The sequence below is a fragment of the Lindgomyces ingoldianus genome (genome assembly GCF_010093535.1).
Source record: "Lindgomyces ingoldianus strain ATCC 200398 unplaced genomic scaffold BDR25scaffold_6, whole genome shotgun sequence".
Lineage (NCBI taxonomy): Eukaryota > Fungi > Ascomycota > Dothideomycetes > Pleosporales > Lindgomycetaceae > Lindgomyces > Lindgomyces ingoldianus.
The window spans coordinates 765,555-792,669 of record NW_022985167.1 but is presented as its reverse complement, the minus strand read 5'-3'; the positions used below and the strand labels follow the sequence as shown (position 1 = coordinate 792,669).

The 27,115-nt window shown below is 50.9% G+C and overlaps 9 protein-coding genes across 9 annotated transcripts; 4 read left to right on the top strand and 5 right to left on the bottom strand.

Annotated features, from left to right (window-relative positions):
* Positions 1–187: 187 nt before the first annotated feature.
* BDR25DRAFT_280078 (ABC transporter-like protein) lies at positions 188–5,042 on the bottom strand (the record flags this gene model as incomplete). The annotated part of the gene is made up of 4 exons (XM_033687790.1): positions 188–2,936; positions 2,987–3,267; positions 3,317–3,936; positions 3,990–5,042. 4 exons carry the CDS (start codon positions 5,040–5,042, stop codon positions 244–246), a joined length of 4,647 nt encoding a protein of 1,548 aa, XP_033551488.1. The 3' UTR covers positions 188–243.
* Positions 5,043–6,159: 1,117 nt separating this feature from the next.
* On the bottom strand, positions 6,160–9,238 carry BDR25DRAFT_332048 (uncharacterized protein; the record flags this gene model as incomplete). The annotated part of the gene is made up of 5 exons (XM_033692707.1): positions 6,160–7,779; positions 7,838–8,215; positions 8,265–8,785; positions 8,848–9,007; positions 9,110–9,238. The coding sequence occupies 5 exons, from the start codon at positions 9,236–9,238 to the stop codon at positions 6,160–6,162; spliced, it is 2,808 nt and encodes a 935-aa protein (XP_033551487.1).
* Positions 9,239–9,419: 181 nt separating this feature from the next.
* On the bottom strand, positions 9,420–14,589 carry BDR25DRAFT_254965 (glycogen debranching enzyme). Its single transcript, XM_033686330.1, has 3 exons — positions 14,099–14,589; positions 9,685–14,044; positions 9,420–9,624 (listed from the first exon to the last, which is right to left on the bottom strand). Exons 1-3 carry the CDS (start codon positions 14,329–14,331, stop codon positions 9,541–9,543), a joined length of 4,677 nt encoding a protein of 1,558 aa, XP_033551486.1. The 5' UTR covers positions 14,332–14,589; the 3' UTR covers positions 9,420–9,540.
* A 692-nt stretch (positions 14,590–15,281) lies between these two features.
* BDR25DRAFT_322847 (uncharacterized protein) lies at positions 15,282–17,857 on the bottom strand (the record flags this gene model as incomplete). The annotated part of the gene is made up of 5 exons (XM_033692063.1): positions 15,282–16,228; positions 16,282–16,376; positions 16,425–17,135; positions 17,168–17,574; positions 17,663–17,857. The coding sequence occupies 5 exons, from the start codon at positions 17,855–17,857 to the stop codon at positions 15,282–15,284; spliced, it is 2,355 nt and encodes a 784-aa protein (XP_033551485.1).
* A 1,293-nt stretch (positions 17,858–19,150) lies between these two features.
* Positions 19,151–20,304, top strand: BDR25DRAFT_322846 (geranylgerany transferase type II beta subunit; the record flags this gene model as incomplete). The annotated part of the gene is made up of 4 exons (XM_033692062.1): positions 19,151–19,255; positions 19,326–19,611; positions 19,668–20,119; positions 20,179–20,304. The coding sequence occupies 4 exons, from the start codon at positions 19,151–19,153 to the stop codon at positions 20,302–20,304; spliced, it is 969 nt and encodes a 322-aa protein (XP_033551484.1).
* Positions 20,305–20,914: 610 nt separating this feature from the next.
* BDR25DRAFT_384004 (uncharacterized protein) lies at positions 20,915–22,498 on the top strand (the record flags this gene model as incomplete). Its single annotated transcript, XM_033697848.1, has 2 exons — positions 20,915–21,237; positions 21,297–22,498. Exons 1-2 carry the CDS (start codon positions 20,973–20,975, stop codon positions 22,496–22,498), a joined length of 1,467 nt encoding a protein of 488 aa, XP_033551483.1. The 5' UTR covers positions 20,915–20,972.
* A 57-nt stretch (positions 22,499–22,555) lies between these two features.
* On the top strand, positions 22,556–22,953 carry BDR25DRAFT_110670 (uncharacterized protein). The gene has a single exon (XM_033683567.1). The coding sequence runs from the start codon at positions 22,604–22,606 to the stop codon at positions 22,835–22,837; it is 234 nt and encodes a 77-aa protein (XP_033551482.1). The 5' UTR covers positions 22,556–22,603; the 3' UTR covers positions 22,838–22,953.
* A 495-nt stretch (positions 22,954–23,448) lies between these two features.
* Positions 23,449–24,464, bottom strand: BDR25DRAFT_322844 (uncharacterized protein; the record flags this gene model as incomplete). Its single annotated transcript, XM_033692061.1, has 2 exons — positions 23,449–24,030; positions 24,372–24,464. The coding sequence occupies 2 exons, from the start codon at positions 24,462–24,464 to the stop codon at positions 23,449–23,451; spliced, it is 675 nt and encodes a 224-aa protein (XP_033551481.1).
* Positions 24,465–25,779: 1,315 nt separating this feature from the next.
* Positions 25,780–26,118, top strand: BDR25DRAFT_311095 (glycoside hydrolase; the record flags this gene model as incomplete). Its single annotated transcript, XM_033691209.1, has 1 exon — positions 25,780–26,118. One exon carries the CDS (start codon positions 25,780–25,782, stop codon positions 26,116–26,118), a length of 339 nt encoding a protein of 112 aa, XP_033551480.1.
* Between the last annotated feature and the right edge of the window lie 997 nt (positions 26,119–27,115).

Below are 27,115 nucleotides of genomic sequence, written 5' to 3'. Positions count from 1 at the left end.
GTAGCCAATTTCAGGGCCTGGAGGAGGTAAAGGTCACGCAGACTAAGAAAAAGGCAGAGGGAGATGAGATGTATGCGCTGAGCCTGTACCACGTGATCAATACCGAGAGACTGCGGCAACAAAGGCGTCATTACCTAATTCTAGCACTCGAAATCATTCACTACCCAGTTTCCTATTTAGCAAGAACCAGCAAGGGGCTCCAGTGCCGCGACCATTGCCCTTAACGTCCCAACTGCTTTCACGCTATCTTTTGGAATATCTCTTGGCCTGACGAACACCTTTCCCGATCCAAGATCCCAGCTTCCCAAATCCGAATGACCACCCTTTAATACGCACACTCCATATGAAGAAATACACCAGCGCCCAATTCGACATGCAAAACGCAAAAAAGATACCAAAGTCTCTCCACTTATCCCCAGCATCGATATTCAGCGTTCGCAAATAATCATCTCCATTGCTGTACGGACAATACATGCACCCACTTCTCGCTTCCGGATTGAGCAAGTACCCTGGGGCTTCTTCTAGAAAGCTATTTGCGTATTCGCCACACGAGCGACTGGCGGGAGTGTCGAAAATCACAGTCTCGGACATGGTGCAATTGACGGGAATGTTGTGCATGGTTGCGGCGAGCACACCACCAATCCAATATGTGGACGGGTTGACGAAGTACATCCAGTAGCGCCAGAAGACTGAGAGCTGCGAGTAGGGACGCACGATGCCGTTGAAGAGGGAGAACATGACGAAGAAGAAGGGAAGAACGTTTGAAATGACGGTAAAGGAGGGCGCAAAGGCACAGATCCATTGGCCCCACGACGAGATGAAGAGGTAGAAGAGCATCGTCATCAAGAACACGTATCCTGCTGTCGATGAATCCGCGGGGAGACCCGTCGGGTAGTACCATAGCAGCCAGTATAGCACCGAACTCATGATCGCGATAGGGATCTCGGCGACAACTTGGGCGGTTGTAAAGGCGAACCAGCCATATATTCTGCTCGGTAACTCTCGGATTTGCCACAGCGCCATGTTCTGGTAAAATTTGGGGACCACCCCATTAACAATTGTCGGGGGAATGAGGATGATTACGAATGGGGTGAACATCCTGTTTTGCATGTCTTGGATGCTGTTTCCAAGCATGTAGAATGTAAACCCATTGAAAATTCCAACGATGACTGCCACGAAGAGTTTGCCGTAGAGGTATGATGGATCGCGCCAGTACTGGATGAACGTCCGCTTTGTCAGTACTACTGTTTGAAGCCAGACCGGGGCTGCGAATTCTTTAGCTTCTTCGTGGGAGGTTTCGGTCGCCACTCTCCTGCACTCGGACTTGATTCTCTCGATTTCTTTCAGCAGGGCTCGGTTCTCCGACGACTTCTTCCACTCCTCATTCCAGTCGATCCTGGTCCCATTCTCGCGCTTGACAGTCTTCGCAGCAGTCTCAAGTATAAACTCGGCGACATTCTTACTCGGCGAACACTGAACTCCTCGATCTGCAAAATATTTAATTACATCCCTTCCATTGTCGCCCACAGGTCCGAAATAAAACGTGTTCCCTCCCGGATTCAGCGCGAGAATCATATCAAACTGCTGGATCAAGGTCGAACTTGGTTGGTGAATCGTACAGATAATAGCTTGTCCTGAAAGCGCCAATTTCTTCAAAAACCGGATAATCGAGTATGCAGAGTTGCTGTCAAGCCCACTAGTCGGTTCATCTAAGAAAAGAAGCAGCGATGGCTTTGCAGCCAGTTCGACACCGATGGTCAACCGCTTCTTTTGCTCAATGCCAAGACTAGAGATCAGTGCGTCTTGCATGTCCTGTAGTTCGAGGAGGTCTATGATTTTATCTACGTATTCAAGTTTTTCTTGCCGTGGAATGGAATTGTTTTGGCGTAGGATAGCAGAGAATTCGAGCGCCTCGCGGATTGTCGCGGTGTCGTCGTGCCGGTCCACTTGTTCGCAGAAACCGGTTCCGCGTTGGAAGTTGCGAGATAGTGTGTTGCCATCGACAAGAAATTCTCCCGAGACGACGCCTATTCTTTGGCGCTGGGAGAGTGTGTTTAGAAGTGTGGTTTTACCGGCCCCGGAGGCGCCAACGAGGGCTATCATGACCCCCGGCTTCGCGTAACCATTCACCTTGTTCAACAACTTCCTTTCTCCGCCCTGGTATGGAACGGTATACTCAATGTCCTTCCAGGTGAAGATACTCTTATTACTCGAAATCTGTTCTAGCGCCTCCTCTTCCTCCTTCTCGCCTGTCACCATTCTCCCACGCGCATCATTCACATTCGGACTTTCGCTCATAGCAACTGTCTCCTCATCAACAGGCGCATGTTTCACGCTCTTCTTCGCCCACTTTGACTTCTTGAAAACTAGTGCTCCCCCACCCGCACCTGCAAACGAAATCATCTCCGTAGCGAGCACTGTAACAAGGATGTACAACACCGTAAACGCAATCACAGCGCCAAAGTTGCTCCACAAATGGCCTCGCGTGTAACTAAACGTTGTCTGCAAATACGCGGCTCCAGGCACGGACCGTGAATTCGGTTGCGCGCCTGTCAAACTACATCCTTGATAATTTTGTTCCACCCCAGGACCCTGGGGCACCAGTTGCGACAGGGAACACTGCATCATTCTATCGCTGAATTCGTTCGATAAGACGGCCTCAAATGAATATGAAATCGGATTGACATAGTAAAGCCACCCGAACCAGAGGTAGTCGCTGACGAGCTGTGGTTTCGGGATCACGTAGCCGGTGTATATGATCAGGAGGTTGAGTGCGATGCCAGAGAAGCGGACTGCGTCGTCGATGGTAGGGGAGAGCGCGGCGAACATGCGGTAGAGGGAGGTAATAGAGATGGTGGTGGTGAAGACGAAGAGGAGATAGATCCAGAATTTTGAGACGTCGGTGTCGAGTTCGGTCATGAAGTACATGATTATGCCTTGTCATTTTGTTAGAGATACTTCGTGTGAGTGAGGTTGCGGTGCTTACAAAAAGGGATGACCTGGAGGAGGAGCAGTGGGAAGTCTTGCACTACTCTTGCCAGACTGACAGCTGACGGTCGGTAGAAAGCATAATCTTCGTGTCGTTTGACGACGACGCGCCCGGAAACAGCTTTCATCAACTCCGATAATTGCAGCCAACCCAGGAACAAGATCGAGAAGAATAAAGCGCCCCCTCTCTCGAATGCACCTGATGTATCTAATGACTCGCCATAGAACAGGCTTCCGACAATGAGGCTATTGCTGATAATAATAAAGAACTTCGTAATCCTTTCAATGGTCAACCACAAGCCGCCTTCTTAATAGATCCATAACTTACAAAGTCGTCTTATCTCCCCACGTTAACCAAAACTCTCTCAGCGTACATGCCCAAACCTGCCTGACAAAACTAATTGTAAACGAGCTCTTTCTCGACACAGTCTTGCTCTTACTGTCTCTAACCGCCATCTCAAACTCCTTCGTATTCTTGTGTCCACTTCGATCCAACTCCGTCTCATACTCCTCAATCTCTCTCAACATCCTCCTATAGTTCTCTGATGCCCGAAACGCAGTCTCAAGCTCTTCAGGCGTCCTCGGCGCGATCTCTTCATAGCCTTCACAGAACTGGCGCTCTGTTGGATCTGTAACTGAGGTTAGAAAGTCAGCGGTGGTTTGCCGCTCTGGGCAGTGGAAACCTAGGTTGATGAAGTATTGTTTGGCTTCATTGGTGGGACCGGAAAAGATACAGCGACCTTGATCTATGACGAGAACCTTGTCCATGAGCTCGTAGATAGCTTCGCCAGCCTGGTAGAGTGTTACGAAGGTGGTTCGGTTGCTGATATTTGTCATAATACGCAATGACCTGGCGTAGTCCAGAGCTGTGGAGGCGTCTAGCCCTCGAGTTGAATTGTCCCAGCATACTACGGTTGATTTGGTGGCGAGGGTTTCCACAATGGACACCTAGATATGTGTGAGATCTAAGAGAGCAAGATTGAAGGGAGGTATATATATACCCGTTTTCGTTCACCCCCCGAGACCCCGCGCACAAACTCATCACCCACGGGAGTGTACTTAGTATGAGAGATTTGAAACACCTTAAGCAAGGCTTCTAGTGTAATTGGAATATCTTCTTTATCATTTTTCTTCGTCTTGTTCATCAACGCAAAGTACAGTGTTTGCCAAACGTTCAGATTCGCGAAATGCACGTCATCTTCAGGATTATAGTTGACCTCCCCACTGAACTGTTTTCTCTGTTTGTCTGCGGGGATCCCACCATAAGAGACACATCCACCGACCTCGGCATATGCTTCTCGATTGTTGGCGATGGCTTTGAGGAAGGTGGAGCAGCCGGATCCGGGACGTCCAAGAACAAGCATCATTTCTCCGTCTCGGACTACGCCAGAGAAGTCGTTGATGATTGTTCTTGTCTGAGCGTGTTGCTTCAGCTTCAGCTTCAGCACTGGAATAAAATTCGACACAATCTTGTACAGGTCGGGGCCGAAGGTGCCAATTATAGCATCAGGGAGTGTTCGGACGAAGGACGTGGTAGATCCTACACCTTTCACGGTAAGATTCTTCCAGATCACACCAACCTTCTTCACGGACTGGCCATCCTTCCTCTTCTCAAAATGCCCTTCTCTCATAAATTTGTCCAGCTCAAAAACACCCTCTTTCTCGGCTACAATATCGTCGGCTTCTTCGTCAGCGACCGCGTCTGATCTCGACATCGATGCGCGTCTCGGTCCCGCCCTCATCGTACTCTTCCTGCTAAGCGTCCAGAATAACCCATCAGGCCTATCATGCGCCTGCGACCTCGTCTTCGATAACGACGTCAGGGTTTCCCTGAGCGCTTCAAAATCCTCCATCGCCATGCGCTGGTTAGGATGACTGACATATCGTTCTCCCCACGTCCCCTCCGGATCGGCTATCACGCCGCTGTCGGGGCTCAAGGGTCCAGGTTCTTCTGGTTCATTTCGATCGTATTCCCCTTCTTCACCATGCCAGGGATTACTAGTTCGGTCTGTCTCTTGTCTCTGGAGGTCACTTGTAAGACCAAGGCCCCACATTTTGACTCCAAATTACTCAACCGGGGAATATAATGACAAGGTCGTGCTGTACTTCAAGGGAGGTCAAGGACGCAAGAAAGGAGAGAATAGAAAATACAAAGTGAGATTCCGGAGACAAAACCGCAGAACCGGAACCGGAATCATAAGGGGCAGTGAGCCCGTCTATCTTAATAATGTTCATGTTGACAAATGCATCAACGGAGGCATCGGAGTTATGTGCACGCTGTTTCGTTATTGAGCTCTGGCAGCTTTCTGCGCGTAAAGTGGGCCTGATAAGACGTTGCAGAGTTAAGAGGCCGAAATACTTCGGAATCCACAAGCGTCCTCGTGTGTCCTCCTCCCTCCAGTCAAAGAGATTGAATTGGATCAGATAATGCACGTTCGCCGCGGTAGATTGGCGATAGTGAGACGTGCGATTGTTGAGTGGTAACAAAAAACTGGTTCCTGGGCAAAAATCATCAGCGATTGGGTTCGGTATGCCACGTCGCTCCATTCTCTTTTTGACCTGCAATAGATGATTGGTGGACGAGTAGCGTATTTACGACCGCCCAATCATCCATTTTTGATGTCAGCTCTTTCCACCCAAATCCATTGCGAGATGCGTGACGTCGACCCCCACAGCTCCGTGATTGAGGTTACTTTTGCTTACGCCGAGCCGAGCAATTGGGGATAGACTATTGGTGTCCCTTTGCTATTACCCAGCGTCATCATCATGCCAAGGACGTCACAATCGCGAAACGGTCGCAGAAGATGTTGCCAGTCATGTGAGTTCGTGTAATCAGCGGAATTCCAACCTCGCTACATCTGCCCTTCGTCCGGACAGCATTCTTACAAAGTAGAGGTGATAATCGTTCACTCCCTAGGTTTGAAACACTACCAAACCGCAAAACTGTAAAGCTAGGATGCTGTGGAATATCTGTAGGTGGAAGGAGGTTGCCTCCTGAAAGCGTGCTAGCTAGCAAGTTAAGCTGACTCTAGCTTACTCGTGTATTATTGTGATGTGACCTTGCAGTCAACAAGACCATCGAAAAACAAAAACCAAGAAATAACCACCTGATACAAATTCGCCCTACACCACCCTCCAACCGGCTCACACACTCCAGATTTAACCACCTCCCTACCCCCTCCCCTCTCCGCCCCCAATCCCCCCAATCAACCTCTCTAAATCCGCCAACCCGGCACCACCCCTCTTCCTCCTCCCGCCCTCCTTCTCCGCAAACGCCAAACCCATCAGCCTCCTCTTATCCTCCTGAATCCCCAGCACCCTCTCCTCCACGCTCCCCTCTACCACAAGTCTAAAAACCTTCGTCTCCCTCTTTTGCCCCAGCCTGTGCACTCGATCAACCGCCTGATCCTCAATCGCTGGCGCCCACCAAGAATCCGCCATTATGACTTGATTCGCCGCAACGAGATTAAGCCCAACGGAACACACAGAGAGGGAAGCGAGCATGATGGTGATATTCGGGTCCGAGTCTAAGGCTTCGAGAGCGAGGTCGCGTTGCGGGGCTGTCATGCTGCCGTCTATACGCGTGAACTTGAAACCCGAGGCTGAGAGATGGGGTTGCAAGAGGTCAAGGAAAGAAGTCCATTGAGAAAAGATGATTGTTTTGTTAGTCGGATCTTTGGCGCTTGAGTGCAGGATTTGGAGGAGGGATTCAATCTTACTTGAACTCTCCCTCTCAAGAATCTGTTTGTCGTAGAGTTGCGATTGTGTTAGATGAGAAGGCGCCGCGGTCTCCTTGGCTGGTTTAACGGTCGTCGAAGTTACGGAATCTAGTTCAGCGCGACACATGGGGCATTTATGCTGGGTGTCTACTACGCGTTCGATACACGGCGTACAGAAGATATGTGCACATATCGTAATAACAGGATCGCGTAAGGAGTCCAAGCATACAGGACAATCTTCCTGCGAGTCGATAGAGAGTTGCAACATCTTCTGCAACGCGGCTTTATTTTCTTCCGTAAGATCGACCACGCCTTCAGCTTCTAATTGCTTCATGATGGCGTCGAGACGTTCTTCGCCGACGAGCTTCCAGTGGTTGCACAGCTGCCGCATGCGTAGTAGGACTTCGAGAAGGTGGCGGTAGGTGTCGAAGGCGTTGCTACGACCGGTGATGTTGTGGCGGTAGATATCTAGAGTGCCTTTTGCTTGAGCCTCGAGAGCGTCGTATTTCTCCTGTTCGTGAGGAAGAAAGTTGATCTTGTGGACGTATTCAGAGAGCTCGGGAAGACGGAGGTCGATGAAGGACATTTCTTTCTTGCGACGTAAGCATATCTCGCCCATAAGGAGCTGTAATGTTTTGTTCCCTCTAGCGTCGCCCTGTAAGACAGGACGAATGATGGCACCGTGAAAAATCTCGAATGTACCAAGGCCACCAGACAGGCGCAAGAAGCGTACAATAGAGTACAAGTCTTTCAGGTTGTTGATAATAGGGGTACCCGTCAAAGCCCATCTGGACTGTGCCATGAGATTCGTAACCGCGACTGTTTTCTTCGCTTTCGGGTTTCGAATGTTGTGACCTTCGTCTAGGATGATGCGACGCCAGGTAACAGAGAAAACACCCGACTTCCTAGGAAGGGTAGTGCTCTTCTGAGAGTGCCATTCAGACGATACACTGTCATATGTACTAATAACAACATCGTAGTTCCTAATCTGCTTCGGCGTAATGGGCTCTTTTCGCGTTCCGTGATAGAACATGACCCGAAGAGCATACTTCTCTTTAATGTGCTTCTTTATCTATAAGCCGTTAGTCGAATAGAAGAGTCTAAAGATGCCCCAAGCTCCAAGAACATACCTGGGTGCTCCAGTTACTCATGACACTAACAGGGGCAAGAATGAGTGTTCCATCACAGACACCATTGACGCGACGACCAAGCACCCTGTCGGCCATGATCAGAGAAATCACCTGAATCGTCTTGCCTAGGCCCATATCATCTGCTAAAATACCTCCGCTAGCGAGTGAAGGGCTATTCTTGATCGAGAAGTTGGTGGCTAGATTCGTGAATGCTGTCGAGATAGTTGGGTGACGTTGCCAGAGCTGCACAACAGCCTTCGAACCTTGGGGGGGGAGTTGGGGATACTCTTTATCAAGCATCCATTGAAGACCTTGAAGTTGGAAGGGATGCAGCTCGGTGTCAAGGGCTTCTGGTTGGGCTGCCTTTGGCATTGCCGCCTCGGAAGAGTTAGTCCACAGCTTAAGGTACAACTCCAAGAAAGCTCACCAATTCTTCCTGTTTTATACCAAACTGTTCCACAATTTGTTCAACATTGCGAGGATTGAAGCGTTCGCAATTACCAATAATATCCTCCAGGTTCCGTGAAGTTGCAAGACCCGTACCCTGAGACGAACCCCCAGCAAACTCTCCCATGGAATTTTCATACTGAATGCCTTGACTCGTTCCAATAACAGATCCACTATTCTTCTTCGCTGCCTTCATCGCTTGAGCAGCAAGCTTCTGCCTCTCCTTCTCAGCCTTCTCAGCCTTTCTCTTTCTATCCATTGCATGTCCCACGGGCAGCTTATCTGCCCTAAGCTGTGCAATCAAATTCTCTCGTTCAACAGGCTCATCCGTTCCATATATCCTCAGCTCAATCGGGCAATCGAACTCACCTTTATAGCCCGTGATATAGCCTTCAATCAAGAGACTCCTATTATCTATGTACGTCGCAAGCTTCTGCGCCATGATCCGCGGTATATGTCCGATCTGCGCATTCTGCACATTGACAACCTGTATCGCGTTCCCTGCACATCTGTCAGTCTACCTGTAGCAAAATATCAAACTGCCTAGATGACTACGACCATACCATCATATGGATTCTGTGGCTCCCGCCTCAAAATGACCATTTCGCCCAAAGTCGCAACACCCGTGTAATACCTAACACCAACAATCTTGGTAGCTAGAACACCATAAAGCCCATACGTGAACTCGGCCTCATTATAGCCCTGTGACGCATCCGGAACTTCCTGAGAACCATCCTCCTCATCCTCATCATCCACAATGAGAATTGGTGCTGCTTGGGATGCTCCTGGCGCAGAGCGTGAAGGGAATTCCTGATCGTAACCTACACGGGCCTGCTTCGTAGCTCGCGGTAGCAAGGATGCTTGCGAGACGGTGTGTCCTTGAGACGAAGAAAACCGAGAGAAATCGACGCGTCTGGAATCAATTGATTCCGCTGGCCGCTTGCGAGACGCCATGCCTTAGTCGTGTCGCATGTGTCTTTGTGGAGATGCAAACCGGAGTTTAGGGGTCGGAGACTAATAAGGTTATGGGGTCGGAGACTAATAGGGTTTAGTGGAGACGCGGATCACACGCGTGGTCCAGGTAGTGCAGTCAACAGTTGTCCAGTTCTGAATCAGAGAAAACGTGTCTCTATGTCTTAGATAGGTATCTACTTAGGGAATTCGCCCAGACAAGCCAGTCCACCGCAAACCACCGTGCGGGAAAGCTATGCACAAGAATCACAAACACAACCTAGCATCACGATCCCAAACAATACCTACTCAGACTCTTCCAGCTCATACTCCCGAGCGTCTTGGAACAAATCGATGATGCATCCAGCCGACCACGATTGTGTTGGGCACTGTTTTCAAGGGTTAACCAATTAATCGCTTAGGCAAGGGAAAAGGGAAGCAAAGCTCACCGAATCGCCGCAGAAGGCACCATCCTTTTGGGTGAGTTCTGTCAAACCTGCCCATGCACTCTCTTGAATAGCTTTCATGCATCCTGCCAATCGTCGGGTGACTTGCTGGTAGCTCTCGACCCTTTCCTCAGGCGTCTTGCGCCTCTTCAGGTCAAACTTAAGTAGAGCACGGAGGAAGAATCCAGTGGGCCACAACCACTCCGGACCCTGGTGGTAATTTCTACCCTTCGATGTGTGGAAGTCGGTCGAATCCTCACTGTTGATGTAGTATGGACGATAGTTGTAATCCGACGGGTCAAGAGTCTTCATGCCTTGGGGTCCAAGCAGGATCCTGTCTGCCATTTGCAGGGCGTAGAGGGCATGTTCCGGATCGAACAAGTCGGGTGCTACAACCATGGCAACAGGAAAGTTTGGTCGGAGCTGGTAGTCTTCATACTCCTTCCCAGATCGGTAAAGATCCTTGTAGATGCCTCGACGGTTAACGATCTTGGTGTTGACATCATAGTTGACGTCCTGATCTGGTCGCCGCGGGACATAGTAGCACCGTTCGAAGTTAGCCTGGATCTTGTCCGCCCATGCCTTGAAGGAAATGACCTTCTTGCCACCCTCGAGAGTAACTCCTTCGTACTTGTAGTCGCCATCCTCATGAAGCTGGGCAACCCACCGAAGGCAACTGTACAGCATGCCAGTGATCTCTACCGCTGCACCATCTCGAGGTGTTCCAGGAACGCCCTTGCTGCCGGCCTTCTCACTCTCACCCATTTTGTCCATCCACGTGCCACAGTTCCATTGGTTTCCACCGAAGATGATGCCAGTCTCCCAATCAGTCCAGATCTTCAGATTGAATCCTTCCGACTTCATCTGGCTATCAATATCGGGGCCAGCGTTGTATTCCCGGAAGTCCATACCTGAGGCATGTCGTTGGAGAGCCTCCTGAATGACATCCTCAATTGTGGAGGACTTGGAATATGCTCGTTTATCATTTGGGGGAAACCAGATATCATCATACGGGAAGAAACGACGTTTAACCTTATCTTGAAGAATGTCCAGGCCATCGGGGACAATCTTCGTATAGTCCTGGATGTTCTGTAGGAACCACCAAACTGAATCTCGGGAGTTGTACCGTGGGAGCTTGCCTGCACCCAAAAGGTTGGGAATCATACCATGCTTGAGAACACTCGCAAATGCAAGTATGTGCTCTTTGGCATCAGCGTAACGGCCTGTACCCATATAGAGACCACGAGCGGAGATGCAAATGTCGCGACCCCAACAACGAGCCCAATCGTACGCAAAGTGAGGAAGGCCAGCGGCCATACTTGGGACGCTCTTGTCAGGCCAAAGGGAGGCGCTGTTCATGTATCCAGTGACCTGGGTGCTGACAAGCGCCAGGCTCTTCAAGAATTGCTGGCCATTGCGAACATTCTCGGCCATCAACTCGAGGTTTCGATCGACGGCAGCATTGTATGCCGTCTGTATGACCATGGCAAAGGAGCGCGGAAGAAGATAGCTAGGGATCTTACGGATTGCGTCGAATCGGTCTTTCAACCATTTTGCCGGAGCCTGAATACGAGCGTACTTTCTCTTCTTAGAGACACGCTCCAGTCTACCCACGCAGTAGTCCAGAGCCCACTGTCCTTCCCGGAGGTGGTTGCAAAGAGGATGGCTGAGATTATTGTCGTTGACAATGTCGCTCACAACACTCCACCAGCCCTGCAATCCAGCATACACCAGCTGACCGTGGCCTGGAATATTATATGTGCCATCCTTGTTTTCTGACTCATCTCGTTCCTCGCCATCACATCTGTAGAGGATGATGTTGAGATCGGAAAGGGTAAGATCCTTGAAAGCGGTTCGGGCACCCGTTGTAACATACTTATCAAGTCCTTCGCTGTGCTCTGCACTGGGTACCCAGGTCTCGAAGAGCGCGATACTTCCAGGGGGGAACTTATCGGGAACATTGATAGTAGTAGAGTCTTCCATGGACTCGACCACGATATCTCGCAACTCCTTAGTTTGGCTAGGGAGACCGCGCAACAATTTCTTGTCATCAGTGACCATAGCTCTTGTCTCAGGGCTGTTGTCAACTTCGAGCATCCAGCTTCCGATTAACTTAGCCTTGGTGCCAGGAAGCTTGGTTGGGCCCAATCCACCATTCCCGTTGCCGTAACCGGGGAAAGCTGTATGGGCAATCAGGAAATATCCTCGCCTGGTTTGAGGATGGACTCGGTGGACAGTGATATACTCGTTGTCGTGATGAATATAAGTCTCAGTGTATTCCTTTTTGCCCATTTCGACGTGAATTCCGTTCAGTATCTTCTTTATGCCACCAATTCCCCCCTCGCCGGCTTGAGCCTTTACAGGTCCGCTAGTTGAGTTGACAGACGAGTAAAGCCTCTTCTCATGTACAAGCTCGATGAGCTCAGGGTAGATTTCATCAAATCCCATAACGCTACCGGTAGCACTGGCGCACATGGCAACAAGAGCAGCACTAGGGAGAGTGTCCCGAGCGTCGCGTTTCTGGGCCGGAGTCTCGTTATCGTGGGTGCAATCCATGAACAAGGCATGGACAGGGCTCCGCTTAATCTTGTGAATTACTTCAAGTTTCGCGGGTGACTTTGCATTGGTGGCAGCACTGTCTTCTATTGACCGATCGGCATTCAAGACTTCGTCCGTCTCGAAACTTCCAATAGGTACGCCACCATGGCGATGAACTAGTCTACTCAACTCTTGTGTGCTCCATGCTTGCATACACTCTCGGATGAGACAGCATATGCCAAGGCGCATGACAAACTTGAAGTCCATCTCTTCCGAACCAGAGAAGAGCTCAGCACAGACAAAGATGTTGGGGTTGACAGATCGCGCTTGATCTAACATGTACTCTGCGAGGTGAATCGGAGTAGAGTGGCAGTTGTCAATACGGAAACCCTGGAAGTACTTGGCCATCAGGCGTGTGTATTTGGCCATGTGGTCCCAGAGAAAAGGGTTATCTTCCGGGCCATCTCCATATCGAAGCTTAACACAGTCACCCCAAACAATAACTTCTCTCCTTAGGTAGGCACGGGACTTCCATCCTGCGTTGTCCCTCATTGCGTCAGCTGCCCAGACCCAGCCGTTGTTGACTAGCGCGAGCGCTTCTGGGTTGTGCTTCTTGGTCGTCTCGTTAAGGGGGAGTCGGGTGAAGTAGGGCTCAATCAATGGGCTACCAACAGTGATCTCCCCCAGCTTAGGGCCATGAACATCCAGGCGGCAATATTTTATGCGATTGAAGAGCTGCTCCATGATCTCTGCCGCATCACCATCATACTCACGGTAGAACTGAAGATTGACTTCTTCCAGGATTCGGTAGATGGTGCCATGCGCTGCTCGCTGATCTGGTGTACTGCTGGTGCGGCTGTCGAATCGACCGAATAGTGCGCTCAACAGTCCAGCACCCACGTTGGGATCCATCCGGCGACGGAAACGTTCACCCATCCTATCCCCACCTCGAAGTGCGAAGTCGACTAGCCAATCAGCCTTCCTCTTCAAAGCCCACTCTTTCACTTCATCAAGGCCTCGGATGCCGGCCTGGCCGAACCCATTCTCAGGGAATGAGGCCTCTCCCGCGCACCAGGCTTGGACGATGGCGTCTGTGTCCCTCTCGACATCTAGGACGTAGTATTCCCATAACTTGCAGCCACCAAGAACGCGTTGCTTGACTCCATCCATAATTTTGAGGAGGTCGTCGATGCTGCCGATCTTGGTCGGCATCCCGAGAACCCTTAGGTCTTTGCTATATTTCATGAGTGCAGTATCTAGGTCGAGAGCAGGCCTTAGCCACGGCGCTGTATCAACATTGTACCCAGCCTCCGGATGGACCTCAAGCCACTTGCTGTTGTTTGCAGTATGGTTCCACACAACGTCGGTCATGGCCAACATGTTAAGCTCCTGCTGCATCTTCTTGACCATCCGAGCCACGTCCTTCTCGCCATTCGGGAAAGAGCCCTGGTCAAACTGAAGCTGGTCAAAAATACTGTATGGTGAATTGGAGTCGCCGCGGGTCATCAAGGGTGTGAAGTGGACCATGTTGTACCCCCTCTGACTGATTCCGCGCAGGTGATTGTCCCAATCAGTGGGGTAGCTGCCCATGAACTTGGAAAGAATAGAGAAAACAGCGATTGAATCGATGGGCATCTGCTGGCCCTGAAGAGTGAGTTTCGGGCAAACATCAATGTAGTACGTGGGCGTCCGTGTAGGCTCCGGCGAAGCGACGTCAGTAAAGGACCATTGTGGCAGTGGCGTGTAGGTTGTGTAAAAGGAGTAGGCATTGGCCTCATGTATGGGAATGTCAATCTCTGTAGTGCCATTGAAATCTGGCTTTAGCCTGACACAAGCATCAGTTGCCATGAATGTAATAGCGGGAGAGTCCTGAACCTACTTGTATTCGCGGTAATAGCTACGCCTGAACTTCTCCCCCTTGACTGGGATGTTGACCCACAGACTGCCATGGCGGCATACTGAGCTGCAACCCTCGATTTGAAAGCGGACTATATAGGCAGGCTCGCAGGGCGGGGGCAGGTAGACGTAGGTTCCGGGGACGGCTGGAGCTCCACTATCGGTCAATGGAAGGAGGTAAATAGCCTGCGAGGCCGGTCGCTTCGTTGCGGCCATAGCTGAGAGAAATTGAACGGCGGTAAATTGAGTTGGTGCGGCGGACTGGCTTGCAAAATAAAAGCTACGAGTGCAATGAAATTGCTGCGTTGAAGCGGTAGTAATGATGGTGAGGCCGAGGGATATGCGGTGTTGAGGAGGAGGAGAGACGAGATGTTCGAGAGGCGGTTGAGAGTATAAACAGATCGCACGGAGATGGCAGGAGTGACAGCACAATTGCCCTTCGCGATGTTGTGAAGAGGCCAGCGGTGCAGGAGCTCTCCGCCTTGTCAGATCGGCACAGCAGTGGAGGGGAGCGCAGCTAGGAACAGGAGCCGCTGCCTGCCCACTACGTCATCCCACCGCCAAGAAGCGGTACGGAGACGTCGAACGGGCGGTCAAGCTTCCAGACATTTAACCATGCTGACTCAGTCATCGAAATCTTGAGCTGCCTGCATGAGGACTATCGAATTCTGAGAGCCGAGAAGAAGCAACCAATAGTCTCATGTGCCTCGGACCCGAATGCAGCCTGAAGCATCGCGAAGGGGCTCTTCAGGCGCTCTTCAGGCGCTCTTCACGACTTCATGCACAATCATGCTACTGCTACGGATTGATATTGATTTGTCTGCTAAGCTTCACTCACCTCTTAACTGTCCTATCGTACAAAGGCCTTCTCAACCTTGTCCACCTAAAAGTGTGCAATTCTTCTCTCCAATCAGCTAGTCACCAAAAGCATCGCAACGCATAAACTCCACCGCTGGCACGAACTGAAGCAGAACGACACAAAGGGTCGCCACGACAACCCAAGGACGACTCTGACGGGTATCGCGACTTCGTGACAACCAAATGACCAGATGTGAACCGAATATGCAAAACAAAACTCCAGATCCAAACGGCCTTTTATCATCACTTCATCATGCACATGCATCCGAAAAAAGGGCCCCTCGTTAGGCACTGGATCCCCTAACCCTTTAGAACTTAATCGAAAACGGTGAGCTTGGTGGATTCGTTATATCAAGTCGGAAATTGTTGCTCTCTGAACCCCCTCGAGTATGCTGGGCCTGGGTAGGCGTTGCGCTATTATCTTCCTCCTCCGCCGCAACTTCCGTGCTCAGAGACGCGGGCGCACGTTTTGGAGTCCCACGAGCATTGAACGCGTCTCGGCTATCTGACGACGAAATTGCTCGGTCTGTCGACGAATCTCGTTCATCGGTGGCTCTTCGTTCTGCAGGACGTTTGGCGCTCGAATGCTCGAAAATAGACGGGTTTGGCGGAGTAACGCGGCCGGAGACCATGTTACGCTCAGCTGAGAGACCCCGCGATGATGGTTTGCTGCGTTCGGACGCCCGGTCGGATGAAACCGCCCTGTCCGCGGAGTTGCTGCGTGTCGAGGACTGGAAGCTATCACCTAGAAATCCAGAAGAAGAGTGTAAGCTTTTGGTCTTCCCAGAGGCTTGCGGGGCTTGTCCATTGCGGGTGGTAGAGGGTTCAGGCTTCTGGGGTTCAAGTAATTTCACCTCTTCAACTAGGTACTCTTTCTCCGTCCAGCAGCCCTGCCAGCAATTCCTCCAATCCAATATCAAGAACTGAAAGCAAAAAGCGTCAATCTTAATGGCTGGTTGGAAGCAGATACACAAGTTGTTGTAGTTCATCTTGTTGAACTCTGAACACGAGTGTAGGAGGCTGATGTGACAGGTTATTGCAAACAAGAGGTAGTAGTTGAAGGGTGGCAGTTTGGATAATTCATCCTTCAACATCTGAGGTGTGGTCTTAGCGCCCTGGCACTCTTGCTGAATCTTTGATTGGGTGGCTTTCGGGAAGATCTCATCCGGGAGTTGCCGCAGCCAGCTCTTGAACAACGATCCAATGACGTTGGGGTCGTTGAGGTTGTCGTCGGCAATCAAGTCGATGTCGCGGTCTGTATCACATGAGTGAATGAAAATTGAGTAGGGCCTTTTGCAACTGTCCCACCTTGGTCGAACTTCTGTTCATAATACCGAACAGTGTGAGCAGCTCCGGGTACGCGGTAGAGACCTTCCTCCTCGCATCCTTTCATGTTAAGATAACTGTAAATGAGTCAGGAAGAATTGATTTCGATAGAGGGGGAGATGTACTCAATGCACCGCCAGGGAAGTGCTGGCATCCAAAACTCCGTCTTGTCCTTGGAATTTTCTAAGCGTTGTGATATCCTAGTTAACCTAGTTTGTTCGACCAAGCCAAGATTGATGACCCTGAATACATATTGTTCTTTCGGTATCTGTAGTTGCGTTTCGTGGTTGCTGGAACTGCGTCCTAACTTTCCGAACATGCCCTTCCGGGCGGAATCCATCTTTTCGCCCATCTTCCTAGCTCCGAATCCGATACTCGACATCAATGCTGCGCCTCTGCTCTCGTTGAAGGAACCTGATGCAACCGAACTCTGCTCGGCTCTGTCCTTACGAGAAGCAGTATCATCGTCCCCATGGGCATGTTGAGATCCATCGTGACGATCAGCTGAATGTGTCCGCAATTTCCCAAAAGATATGTTCTGACGCCAAGATTGTCCCTTCTCAAGAGGCGCTGTCTTTAGGGGCATGCCATCACTGTTGTTTTTCCACGAAGAGGGTTCGGCGAGATTTCTGGGGGTAGGTTTCTGCTTCGTTTGATTGGAGCCTTCCTCAACCTTGATGGATCGTGATCTCGACAACACTCCTTGCTTTTTGGGTTTTGCGGTACCACGCTTTGAAGGATTGGAGTCCGCATTGCTATCCAACTCGGTAGACTTTCCTGATCTGCTATTGGTTCGTGGTTCGGAACCCGTGATATCAGAGCGGTTGTCTAGGTCTCTTAGTCTAGTGTTGGATTAGAATATGGGTACTTACCCTCAGAATTTGGAGTTTGTATTGGGCGGTTCAACTCGGGCGTGGATCCCCCATTTCGACCGTTTGTGTAGAATGAAAGTGGCCCGTTCTGATCAGGGCCTTGGCGAAGGGAGTCATCCGGTGAAGCGATGCGTGTCGAAGATTTTGAGGCATGGAAGTTAGCGAAGATGTTCTTCGAGTCTTTGCGTTGCTTGGGAGATGCTGGTGACTCCGGCATATTGTGATACGCAGCAATGGGAGTCGCTGCTTCTGAATCATTTCCATAAACGGCATTCAGAGAGCCCGGACTTCGCGGGCTCATTGGCGAACCAAGGCTATCTTTCCCTCCTTTCGACCGCATCGCCAGCGATAGTGATGAAGACTTCGGCATTTTCCTTAACGCTTTCCGGGGCGTCTCCCAGGTCTAGACAAATCTTAGCACAGCAATACCATGAAGCAACCAGTTTGTGTTTGTCCTCCTTCCAAGCAGTACGCAGCAGTGGGCGAAATACCTCAGAGAGAGTATGCAGTAAGACCGCCTCGATCTGAGGACAGCTCGGGGGCTGGCTGGTGGATGGAAGGAGTGGGGGTGTCGATTGTGGTGGACGAGGTGTTGGTGGCCTCAGAGGTTGTAGCACATGGGTCGGGCGGGCTCTGTGGGAACTATCGATCGTATTATATCGGATCTGTGGTCTCTGTTTGCTCATGATTGTCAGCGCGATTGTTGGAGGTGAAGCATGGTCCCAAGCCGCGGAGGTTTGAAGGGTTGAGAATTGGTGGTACGAACCGTGATAATCGCACTAGGGTAGAGTTATGCCTTGTCCAGCGCCTTCTGCAGGAATACACCAATCTGGCTCCAGCGAGGAATCAAGTCTGATCCTCCAGGAAAAGCAAGACAAGCAGGAGCAATGCAGGAACCGGCTGCTGGGGAAGACACTGGGGCTCGTACGACAGGTAATTATCCAAGGAGATCGGTTCGCAGGCTCGCAGGTTCGCAGGCTCAGAATAGAGTGGCTTCAGACGGAGGTATGATGGGCGGCGGTGTTGCTCCAACCTGTTGCCTCCACGACCTGTTAGCCATCTATTGCCTGTTATGAAAGGAGCAGTGCAGACGTCGACTATGTCGTACAACATTGGATCTGCCACAATACCGAAACAAAGAGCGAGGGGCATCTCCGCACTGTCAGAAAGGCACACTTACAAGAAGTTCCTGAGGAAGAGTGGGCTAAGTTCGGAGGGGGACAAAGAGGCGTCGACCCGCTGCGGTGGATTATTCGGGTGGAGATGCCGGCGCTGGCGGCGTAGAAAGGGGACTGCTGCTCGGGCTATGGAGGCTATTTTGGGCGGGACGAACGTGGATATGGATACCACGGCGTTAGTCGCTTTTTGCAGCAGTGTGAGGTGGTCGTATAAGGAGCAGCGGACTCGTGGCCAGGCGGCGGAGGAGGGAGGGCGGGGGTGCGGACGCTGGAGGAGAAGAGGTGACAGGAAAAATAATTGTTGATTGTGCGGAGGCGGGGGGTTGAGTGAATGCAGGACTCAGCGCGAGCCCATACCTTGACCTGCAGCACGAGGGGAGAGAGCGGCGGCAACGGCGACGACTTAGTGAAGGCGTCGGGCGCTCGGGCCTTGGAGAATCAGAAGTGGTATGCGGGAACTTGGAGGAGGTCTCGGAAGCAAACGTAACGGGGTCCAGCACGGCGCGGGTTCTTTGCAGACGAGGGCCGGGCGCTCAGGGCTCACAGCAGATGTCGCCAGATTGCAGGCGCATGCAGCGGGAGAAGAGGGCCAGGGGCGAGATGCGAGTACGATTTGCAACGGCAGACGACGAGGGGAGGAGAGCACCGTCGGGAACGGCGTGCTGGGTCGCGCCAAGCATCTCACGCATCGTTTCAGGCCCCGGCTCGATGCCGGGTTAAGCCTCACGCCGCCGGCGCCCATCGTCGGCCTGCCATGCACAGCTTCGCTTGATGTCTCCTTCCTCCAACGAGACCAACTCCATGTCTCTCGTCTCTGGCCCCGGCCGCGGTGGCATGACTGCCATTCCCGCCGAACTGCAGCTGTTTGTTGACAAGCATGTCCGCTATATCCAAAGTCTTGACACCGTGCGTACGCCTGAAATTCGCCTGCCTCCGAAGAGCTACCCGCAGTTTGTTGCCGCTAACTGTCTGCCAGCGCAAGGACGAGCTAGAGTACTGGCTCACTGAGCATCTGCGTTTAAACGGACTGTACTGGGGTCTCACGGCTCTCCATCTGCTCGGCCACCCCGATGCACTTCCCCGGCAGGAGATTATAGGCTTTGTGCTGTCGTGCCTGCATGGCAATGGTGGCTTCGGAGCCGCACCAGGACATGATGCTCACATACTGTATACTGTCAGCGGCGTGCAGATTCTAGCCACGCTTAATGCCTTTGACGAGCTTGAAGAACGCGTCAAGGATGGCCGCAAGAAGATTGGCCAGTGTGCGTTTGTTTATTAGCCCGAAATGTCAATATATCGCAATGCTTATTGCTTCTAGATATCGCAGACCTGCAGGATCCAGAAACAGGCACCTTTGCGGGCGATGAGTGGGGTGAAAGGGACACCCGGTTTCTGTACGGGGCCCTCAATGCACTGTCTCTAATGAACTTGCTGCATCTCGTCAATGTAGACAAGGCCGTTGAATACGTTCAATCGTGCGCAAATTTTGACGGTGCCTATGGCACGCGCCCTGGCGCAGAATCTCATGCTGGCCAGGTGTTCACGTGCGTAGGTGCCCTGACCATCGCCGGCCGACTCGACCTCGTTGATCAGGACAAGCTGGGCGCATGGCTCAGCGAGCGACAGCTCAAGAACGGCGGACTGAACGGCAGACCGGAGAAGAAGGAAGATGTCTGCTACAGCTGGTGGGTCATGAGCAGCCTCGCCATGCTAAACAAGCTGCATTGGATAGACGGCAAAAAATTGACCTCGTTCATCCTCCAGTGTCAGGTAAGTTTTCGGCAAGCCGACGGCGTCATGGGTACGGGAATGGGCTCTGATAACTGCAGGATCCGGAAGGAGGGGGTCTTGCCGACCGGCCAGGCGATATGGTAGACGTCTTCCATACTGTCTTTGGCCTTGCTGGCCTGAGTCTCCTCAAGTACCCAGGCCTGGCCGAAGTCGACCCCGTCTAGTGAGTGCTCGGCACAACATTCCGAGACGTTATGATGATGCTGACTAGTGCGTGCAGCTGCATGCCGAGAGCGGTGACGCTGAGGTGCTTGGGCAAATGAGTTGCGGTGAGGGCATGACTACATAGTGAATAAACAAACACTACGAACATGATCACACCCCTACTCAGAGTGCCTATGGACCTGTAGATTCAATCCCGGCTTTACTGCTGTCCCTCTCGCTATCCAATAACTCTCGCCTCTTCCCACTGAGGTGTGAGATACAAAGCTAGAGAAGAGTAAACAGTGCTGCCGGTTCGGGCAATGCCCAGACGGCTTCCACGTGTTTCGAGCTTCCGAACCGCCAGCTACAAATACTATTGCCCCTCATGATTGCCTGACTCCTTTGTGATCTTTCCTCACTCATCAAGGCTTGCCCCTCTGCTCTTCTCTTCTTTGTGCTTTCCGCTCCTCGATAATCAAACAATGCTGTGGGAGCCGCGGCAGTGACTTGACTGCCTCGGAGCGCCTTTCATATCTGCTTGCTGTTCACCATCACCACCCACCTCTTCTCCTTCTCTCCATCCAGCCCGCTCCTTTCACGTCGCTCTTTTCGTCACCAATTGCATTCCAAGGACAGCACTTTCGCGTTTGTTCTGCTCGCCTGCGCCCATTAGCATCAACGGGCTGCAATGGCGGCCACTGGTATCCCGCTACACTGCAACATCTGCCCAAAGAGGCCCAACTTTAGCGATGTCTCTCATCTGCTCACCCACATTGCCAGCAAGGGGCATTTGTCTCACTACTACAAGGTCAAGGTTCGTTCCGGAAGCGAGGATGCATCCCGAAGATTGATCGAAGCCTACGACCGATGGTATGCCGAGTGGAATGTCGAAGATCTAATGTCGGAGCGCATGAGCCAAAAAGACAAGCGCCGAACGCGTACGAGGACTATTGGTACAGTCTTGCCTCCCTTCCGGCGGCAGAGACTCTTACTGATTCTTCCTCTCTGACAGTTCGAGCGAACCCAGCGCCCAAGATTGAAGCCCCAGCTCCACGGTCCACACGTCCTCGCGCAGCAGTCAGCGCTCTACTCGATCCACGCCTCTCTGAGCATCACATGGTCAAAATTGAGGCTTCTGTCACGCCGACTCCTCCTCCACCCGGTCCCATACTCCGGCATCGTGCTTTTCCTCCTCGGATGCAATATTGGCCCACAGGTTCTCGCTCTACATCGCACAGCTATACCAACCCAGACTACGAGACCTCGAGCGAGTACTCAGATCCGAGCGATCGGAGACGTTACCAGTACCATGTGGATGACTCTTGTGCCATTGATGACGATCCCGCCGATACCGCCACATTTTCGACAGAAGATACCGGAGGTACGAGCGAGTGCACAAAACTTAAGGGGGTCTACTGGCCTGGCATGGATCTATTTGACTCAGCCACTCCGGAGATGCGGCGCAAGCGGAATCAGAAGAAAGACATCTCCGTCGTCGAGCAACTGGAACTCAACTCGCAAGAGGTAGAGCCTACCGAGCTCATCTTCACCCCACACGGGTCATTCAAGAAGCAACGAAGGATCTCGGGTTCAGTTTATGATGACGAAGAGAGCAGCCCCATTAAAGCTGAGAGCCCGAGGCCTTACCTGACGCGTCCCGCTCTGGCAGACTTGGATCCCAACGCTGCACGTCGCACCCGCCAGCACTTTCGACCACCAGTTTTTCCGTACGCTTCTCGCAATCCGTATGAGAACGACCATGGTCATTCCGGATATGGTTACGGGGATCTCCATGGACAGCGAAGGAGGCGCGCGTTTGATGTGTTCCAGGATGACGAAGTCACTTTCGCTCAACCTGCAAGCCTCAATTACCTCACCGCTGGCTTTCATCACCACCACCATCATCAACAGCAACCGTCGCCATCACCAGCGCCATCCTTTGCTCCTTACAAAGCATACAATGACTCCTACACGGGACACGAAAACAAGGAGAACATCTTGCCTGCTTACCACCCTCCCACGTATGATCATCATCACCATCATCAACCGTCGGGATACAACTACCCAGCATACGCATATGGTTTAGGGCACGACCATTACGCGTTCCAGTCTGGTCACCCGATTTACATGAACAACGGGTATCTGCAGCAACACAATGAGGTCGCTGATGATCAGCGTACCCTCACCGCTCCTCCTTCACCATCTACGGCCTAGACTCAATGCAGCGCATGTCTACCGACCAACCATCTCACAGCATGACCTAGGCACACCAATCTCCTCGTGTCGAGGTATCGATGTTCTTGGTGCATCCCTGTCTTCATGCTTTCCTGCAATGCGGCTCTACCATCGGCCGTCACCATATGCAACTTTACAACTCTCGCTCCTCTTTTTGGTATTAGTGTTCTGTTTTTGTTTTTCAGCAAGCGAGAGCCATGGCAAGATTACTCGGTTTATGGGTCTCCACATGTTATACAATATGATATACGGTTTACAACATTCGATATGATGAGAATGAGATACGACCTCATCATAAAGGTATATGTGCTTCTATGAGTCTTTCGGACAGGCACTCGGGAATCCCCCCAGGCAGTGCTTTTCCATATAATTTCCCAACCCTTGTATTTAGAGCTTCCGATGGTCTGATTCGCGAGCATCGTTGCTGGTACGAGAGACGGCTGGCTTGTACAGTATTAATTCTTCAAAATGTACATTGCTTAATACAGACTCAAGCCCTCATTATATAAAACGTGACTACAGCTCCTTTTGCCTCACCATCGGGTGGTGACTTTTTGTTTCTCACTATTGGCTAACAGAAAGAACCCAAGCGACTATTTACCGTGACGCAATGCCCGATCTAACCCCCTGTCGCCCTATCTCAGATCCCGGGTCCGCGGAAATGGTGAGATAGGGAATTGATCGCTGGTTCGTTAATTTTTGTGCGGAAGGAACTATCAACTACACCACTCATTCCAGAAGGGTTTATCCAAGCCCCGAGCGAGCACGTATAGGGCACAATCTCATGGCATGAACTGAGAACCTGCAGCCTCTACTGCACTTCTACAACCGCAATAGGCTAGAAATCCAGCTACCAGGACTCAACAAAACCGCCCTTCATGCACTTTCTCCCTTTTCCAGTCTCATCCACGAATATTACCGCTGAGAACCTACACGTCCTTTTTCATCTCCGAAACTTCATACCCATTAACCCGAGTATACCCCATCCTCAACCCCGCGCCCAACAGCCACATAGTAACCCCACTCACTACAAACAATCCGATTCTCTGCCACGTGCCAAGCAGCGCGAAAATCGGATAAGGATAAAACCCATTATGCGAATGACACAGCTCAATCCAAAACCAATATGTAAACGAAATCGCCATCGACGCTACTAACGTGACAAACGGCGCATTCGGGTTCACGGGATTCGTGGGCCAAGGTGGGGAGAGTAATATTGCATCTAGAGATAAGAGGAGGCTGGGAAATAAGTGGAAGCATAAGTCTGTCCAGAAAGGGAGCATAGGGAGGTCAGGAGGGATGACAAGTGCAGGGTCGATGGCGCGGAGACCCCAGTATAGGAGGGAGATGAGGAGTTCGATGGGGGCAGCGACGAGGGCGAGGTAGTTTTTCAGGGTGAAGAGGGTGTGTGAGGACGTTGCGTCGGCGAGGAGACCGGATGTGAAACATAACGTCGAAATGCTGAGGCCGATTATGGTTAGGTATTGAAAATGCCAGCCGTAGGAGTCATTCTATTGGGGTTTAGTAAGCTGGAAGGGGATGGAGGATGGTTTGGGAGTGGAGTTCCGGGGGGGAAAACCGATACACGGGGGACATAAAACGGGGTGAACTAAAAAATCCCGGAATAATAATCCAATGCAAGATGGGAAAGTTGAAAAGGGGCTTTGATAAGATGCGCCTTACAATGATATTTGGATTGTCCATCAAACTGGGCAGGATATCAGCGTTCATTTTGTGGACAAATGGAGGTTGAGGCGTACTATTTATAATCTGAATAAAATACCAAGAGTCCAAGTACCTAACATCAACATGTTAGTATCCACCGACTTGGACTAATAGATACGCAACCCACATGGACGACTCCAGAAAAGCCCTTCGACGGAGACTCCAACCGCTGAAGCGGGTGTTGCCGGATAAGCTTCTCGGATATCTTTGAGGAACTCATTTTGACTTCTCAATGCCCGAAGCAACGGCAGGGAAATAAGGAAGAGATCTAGGCTTAGAGGACAAGCAGAAATCGAATTCTGAGGTTGACTTAGCCGTGGAGGTACATGAGCAAGGCTGAGCACGTGGGCTAAACTGCACTGATTTCAGGAGGCCTAGTATTGGGTCCGTGCAGCGCTACTTAGTCATGGCTCTTTCCTCAGCTGCCACTACCATCTTCCACGCTCGTTTTTCACCTCCTCATATTCGCACTCGGATTCCCAAGTCTCCGGAATCCTCATTATCTATATATCGTCTGATATCAAGTGCCTATTCTTGCCCCCTTCATGGCTAATCCTCGGACAATCCTGGAAGTAACAGCTATCCTACCGTCAAACAGCGAATCAGAACTCTACTAGCAAATCTTCGGATGCGCCTAATCTCCACCGTGACCCCAACGCGCAATACCTTTCTCTAGCAGCCAATGATGGGGAGAGGCGAGATACGAGTATGGGGAATGGAATGTTGATGCCAGAGTGACCGGAGTTGTTGCCGGAAGACAAGCCATGGTAATCCGAAGAGGAGTTATAAGTATCTTAAAGTACTCTACTAATAAATTCAATTAATCTCTGTATTAATGAAGCTACTTTTTGTTCTACAAGAGCTAATGCCTTCACTTCTTTCGTAAACTGTCGTTTAATTTTGGTTTTGAATGACTACTTAACGTTGGATTTGCGGTACTGTTCTATTCAATTACCAGTCGTAGTGACTTCTTTCGCCATGAGTCTAAACATTGAATCAACTTTGCAATCCCTAACTGTCGAAGAGAAGGTACTTTCACCCCTTGTTTGTACCCTAGTCATTCACTGATGTGTTTGGATATCTCTTCTAGCTGGCAAGGACTTTTGGAGACGGCCGGTCTTGACGGCAAGCGTGGTTGGACTGCAGAGTTCTTCGAACAAGGTAAAACCGAGCAACCTCTTAAGACTATTCATGGGCTCAAGGACGCCCAATTTAGCCCGCTGATTGATCACGCCGCTAAATGGAAAGAAGTTCATCTATCATCAACCTTCGTTCCTGATGTTTCCGGGTCACATTATCTCTCATGTTCAGGGATTGGCCCTACAGCTGTCTACATCAACGACAAGGTCGTGTTCGAACAAAAGGGGAGCTCAGAAGATGCCATGGCCTTCATATATGGTGGAAACCCGGAGAAAGAGTTTACCTACCCTTTCAACCAAGGCGAACCATACTAAATTCACATTCGCTCAAGTCCGCCAACTTGCGACGATGACTATTGTAGAATTCTAGAAGGACTACCCGGCTTTAGACTAGGCATGATGAAAAAGGAAGAGCATGACGAAGATCTACTTGCGGAAGCAGTTGACGTCGCTCGCGATTGCGATTTCGCAATCGTATTCACCAGTCATACGCCCGTCTGGGAGACCGAAGGCCAAGACCAAGTAAGCTTCAATCTGCCTAAAGTTGGATCCCAAGACAAGCCTGTGATTGCTGTAGCCGGCATGAATTCGATGACGATTGTGGTGAATTCCACCGGCATTGCAGTAGCTATGCCATGGCTGTCAAAGGTTTCCGCTGTGCTTCAGGCATGGTTTCCAGGACAAGAGGCAGGCAACGCAATTGCAGATGTCATTTCTGGCACTGTGAATCCATAGGGTAGACTCCCGATTTCGTGGCCGAACACCCTTGAAGATGCACCAGCGTATAGTAACTTTCCAGGAGTGAAGAAAGATGGCCAACTTACCTCCAAATATGAGGAAGGAATCTTCGTTGGATATCGCCATTATGACAGAATCCCGAGAGAGAAGCTATAGTTTCCCTTTTGGTTCGGCCTACCCTACACATCGTTCAATTTCAAAGACGAGTGTGCATCCCAAACCTCGCCGAATTCCTTCAAAATAAGTGTAACGGTTTCTAACACTGGTTGCCGGGCGGGAGCAACGGTGGTACAAGTATACGTTGGAAGGGCGCAAAAGGCTCCGGAACATCCAGTCGAGACGCTAGCCGCTTTCAAGAAAATCTTCTTGAAGCCTTGGCAGGAACAAAGGGCCGAGTTGGACGTTGTTGAAGGATTTTGCGTATTTTGATGAAGCTAAACGGGCTTGGACTATGGAAAGGGGTCGGTATAATTTCTCGTTTGCCGCAGACACTAAGAGTGTGATTACTTTGGATATTGAAAGGAGTAGGCAACTGAAGGTTTAGAGTGATTTTAGCTGAAAAGTAGATATAGGTAGAGATCAATGACGGCTTGATCCGTTGGATCACAGCCCACACAGAATAGACATTTCGTCAAGTCTCGCAGCACTCCGCCGATCCCTGCCGAGCCTTGCCGATGAAGACTCGTGGAAATAACATTCACGTTTGGCACAGAGAAATGGTATGGCTCTTGGAGAAATCACTTTGTGTGTGATTGGTTGAATAGGGCCGCCCGCGCTAGTGAAGCCTCGCTTGACTCGCTTCGGATTCACTAGCCCAAGTCAATGCTACTTTCCTGATCGTCCACCTGGCGCTGTGTAACACCAAACATCGTAATGAAGTTCGACGCATAGTAGGTGGCTATGGAGGTCAGATGCTATCTGCAGCCTACAGAGTCGCCGCCGTTGGGTGTTCTAACTGCTTTTCTGGAGACTCGAACTGCTTTGTTCCTATCAC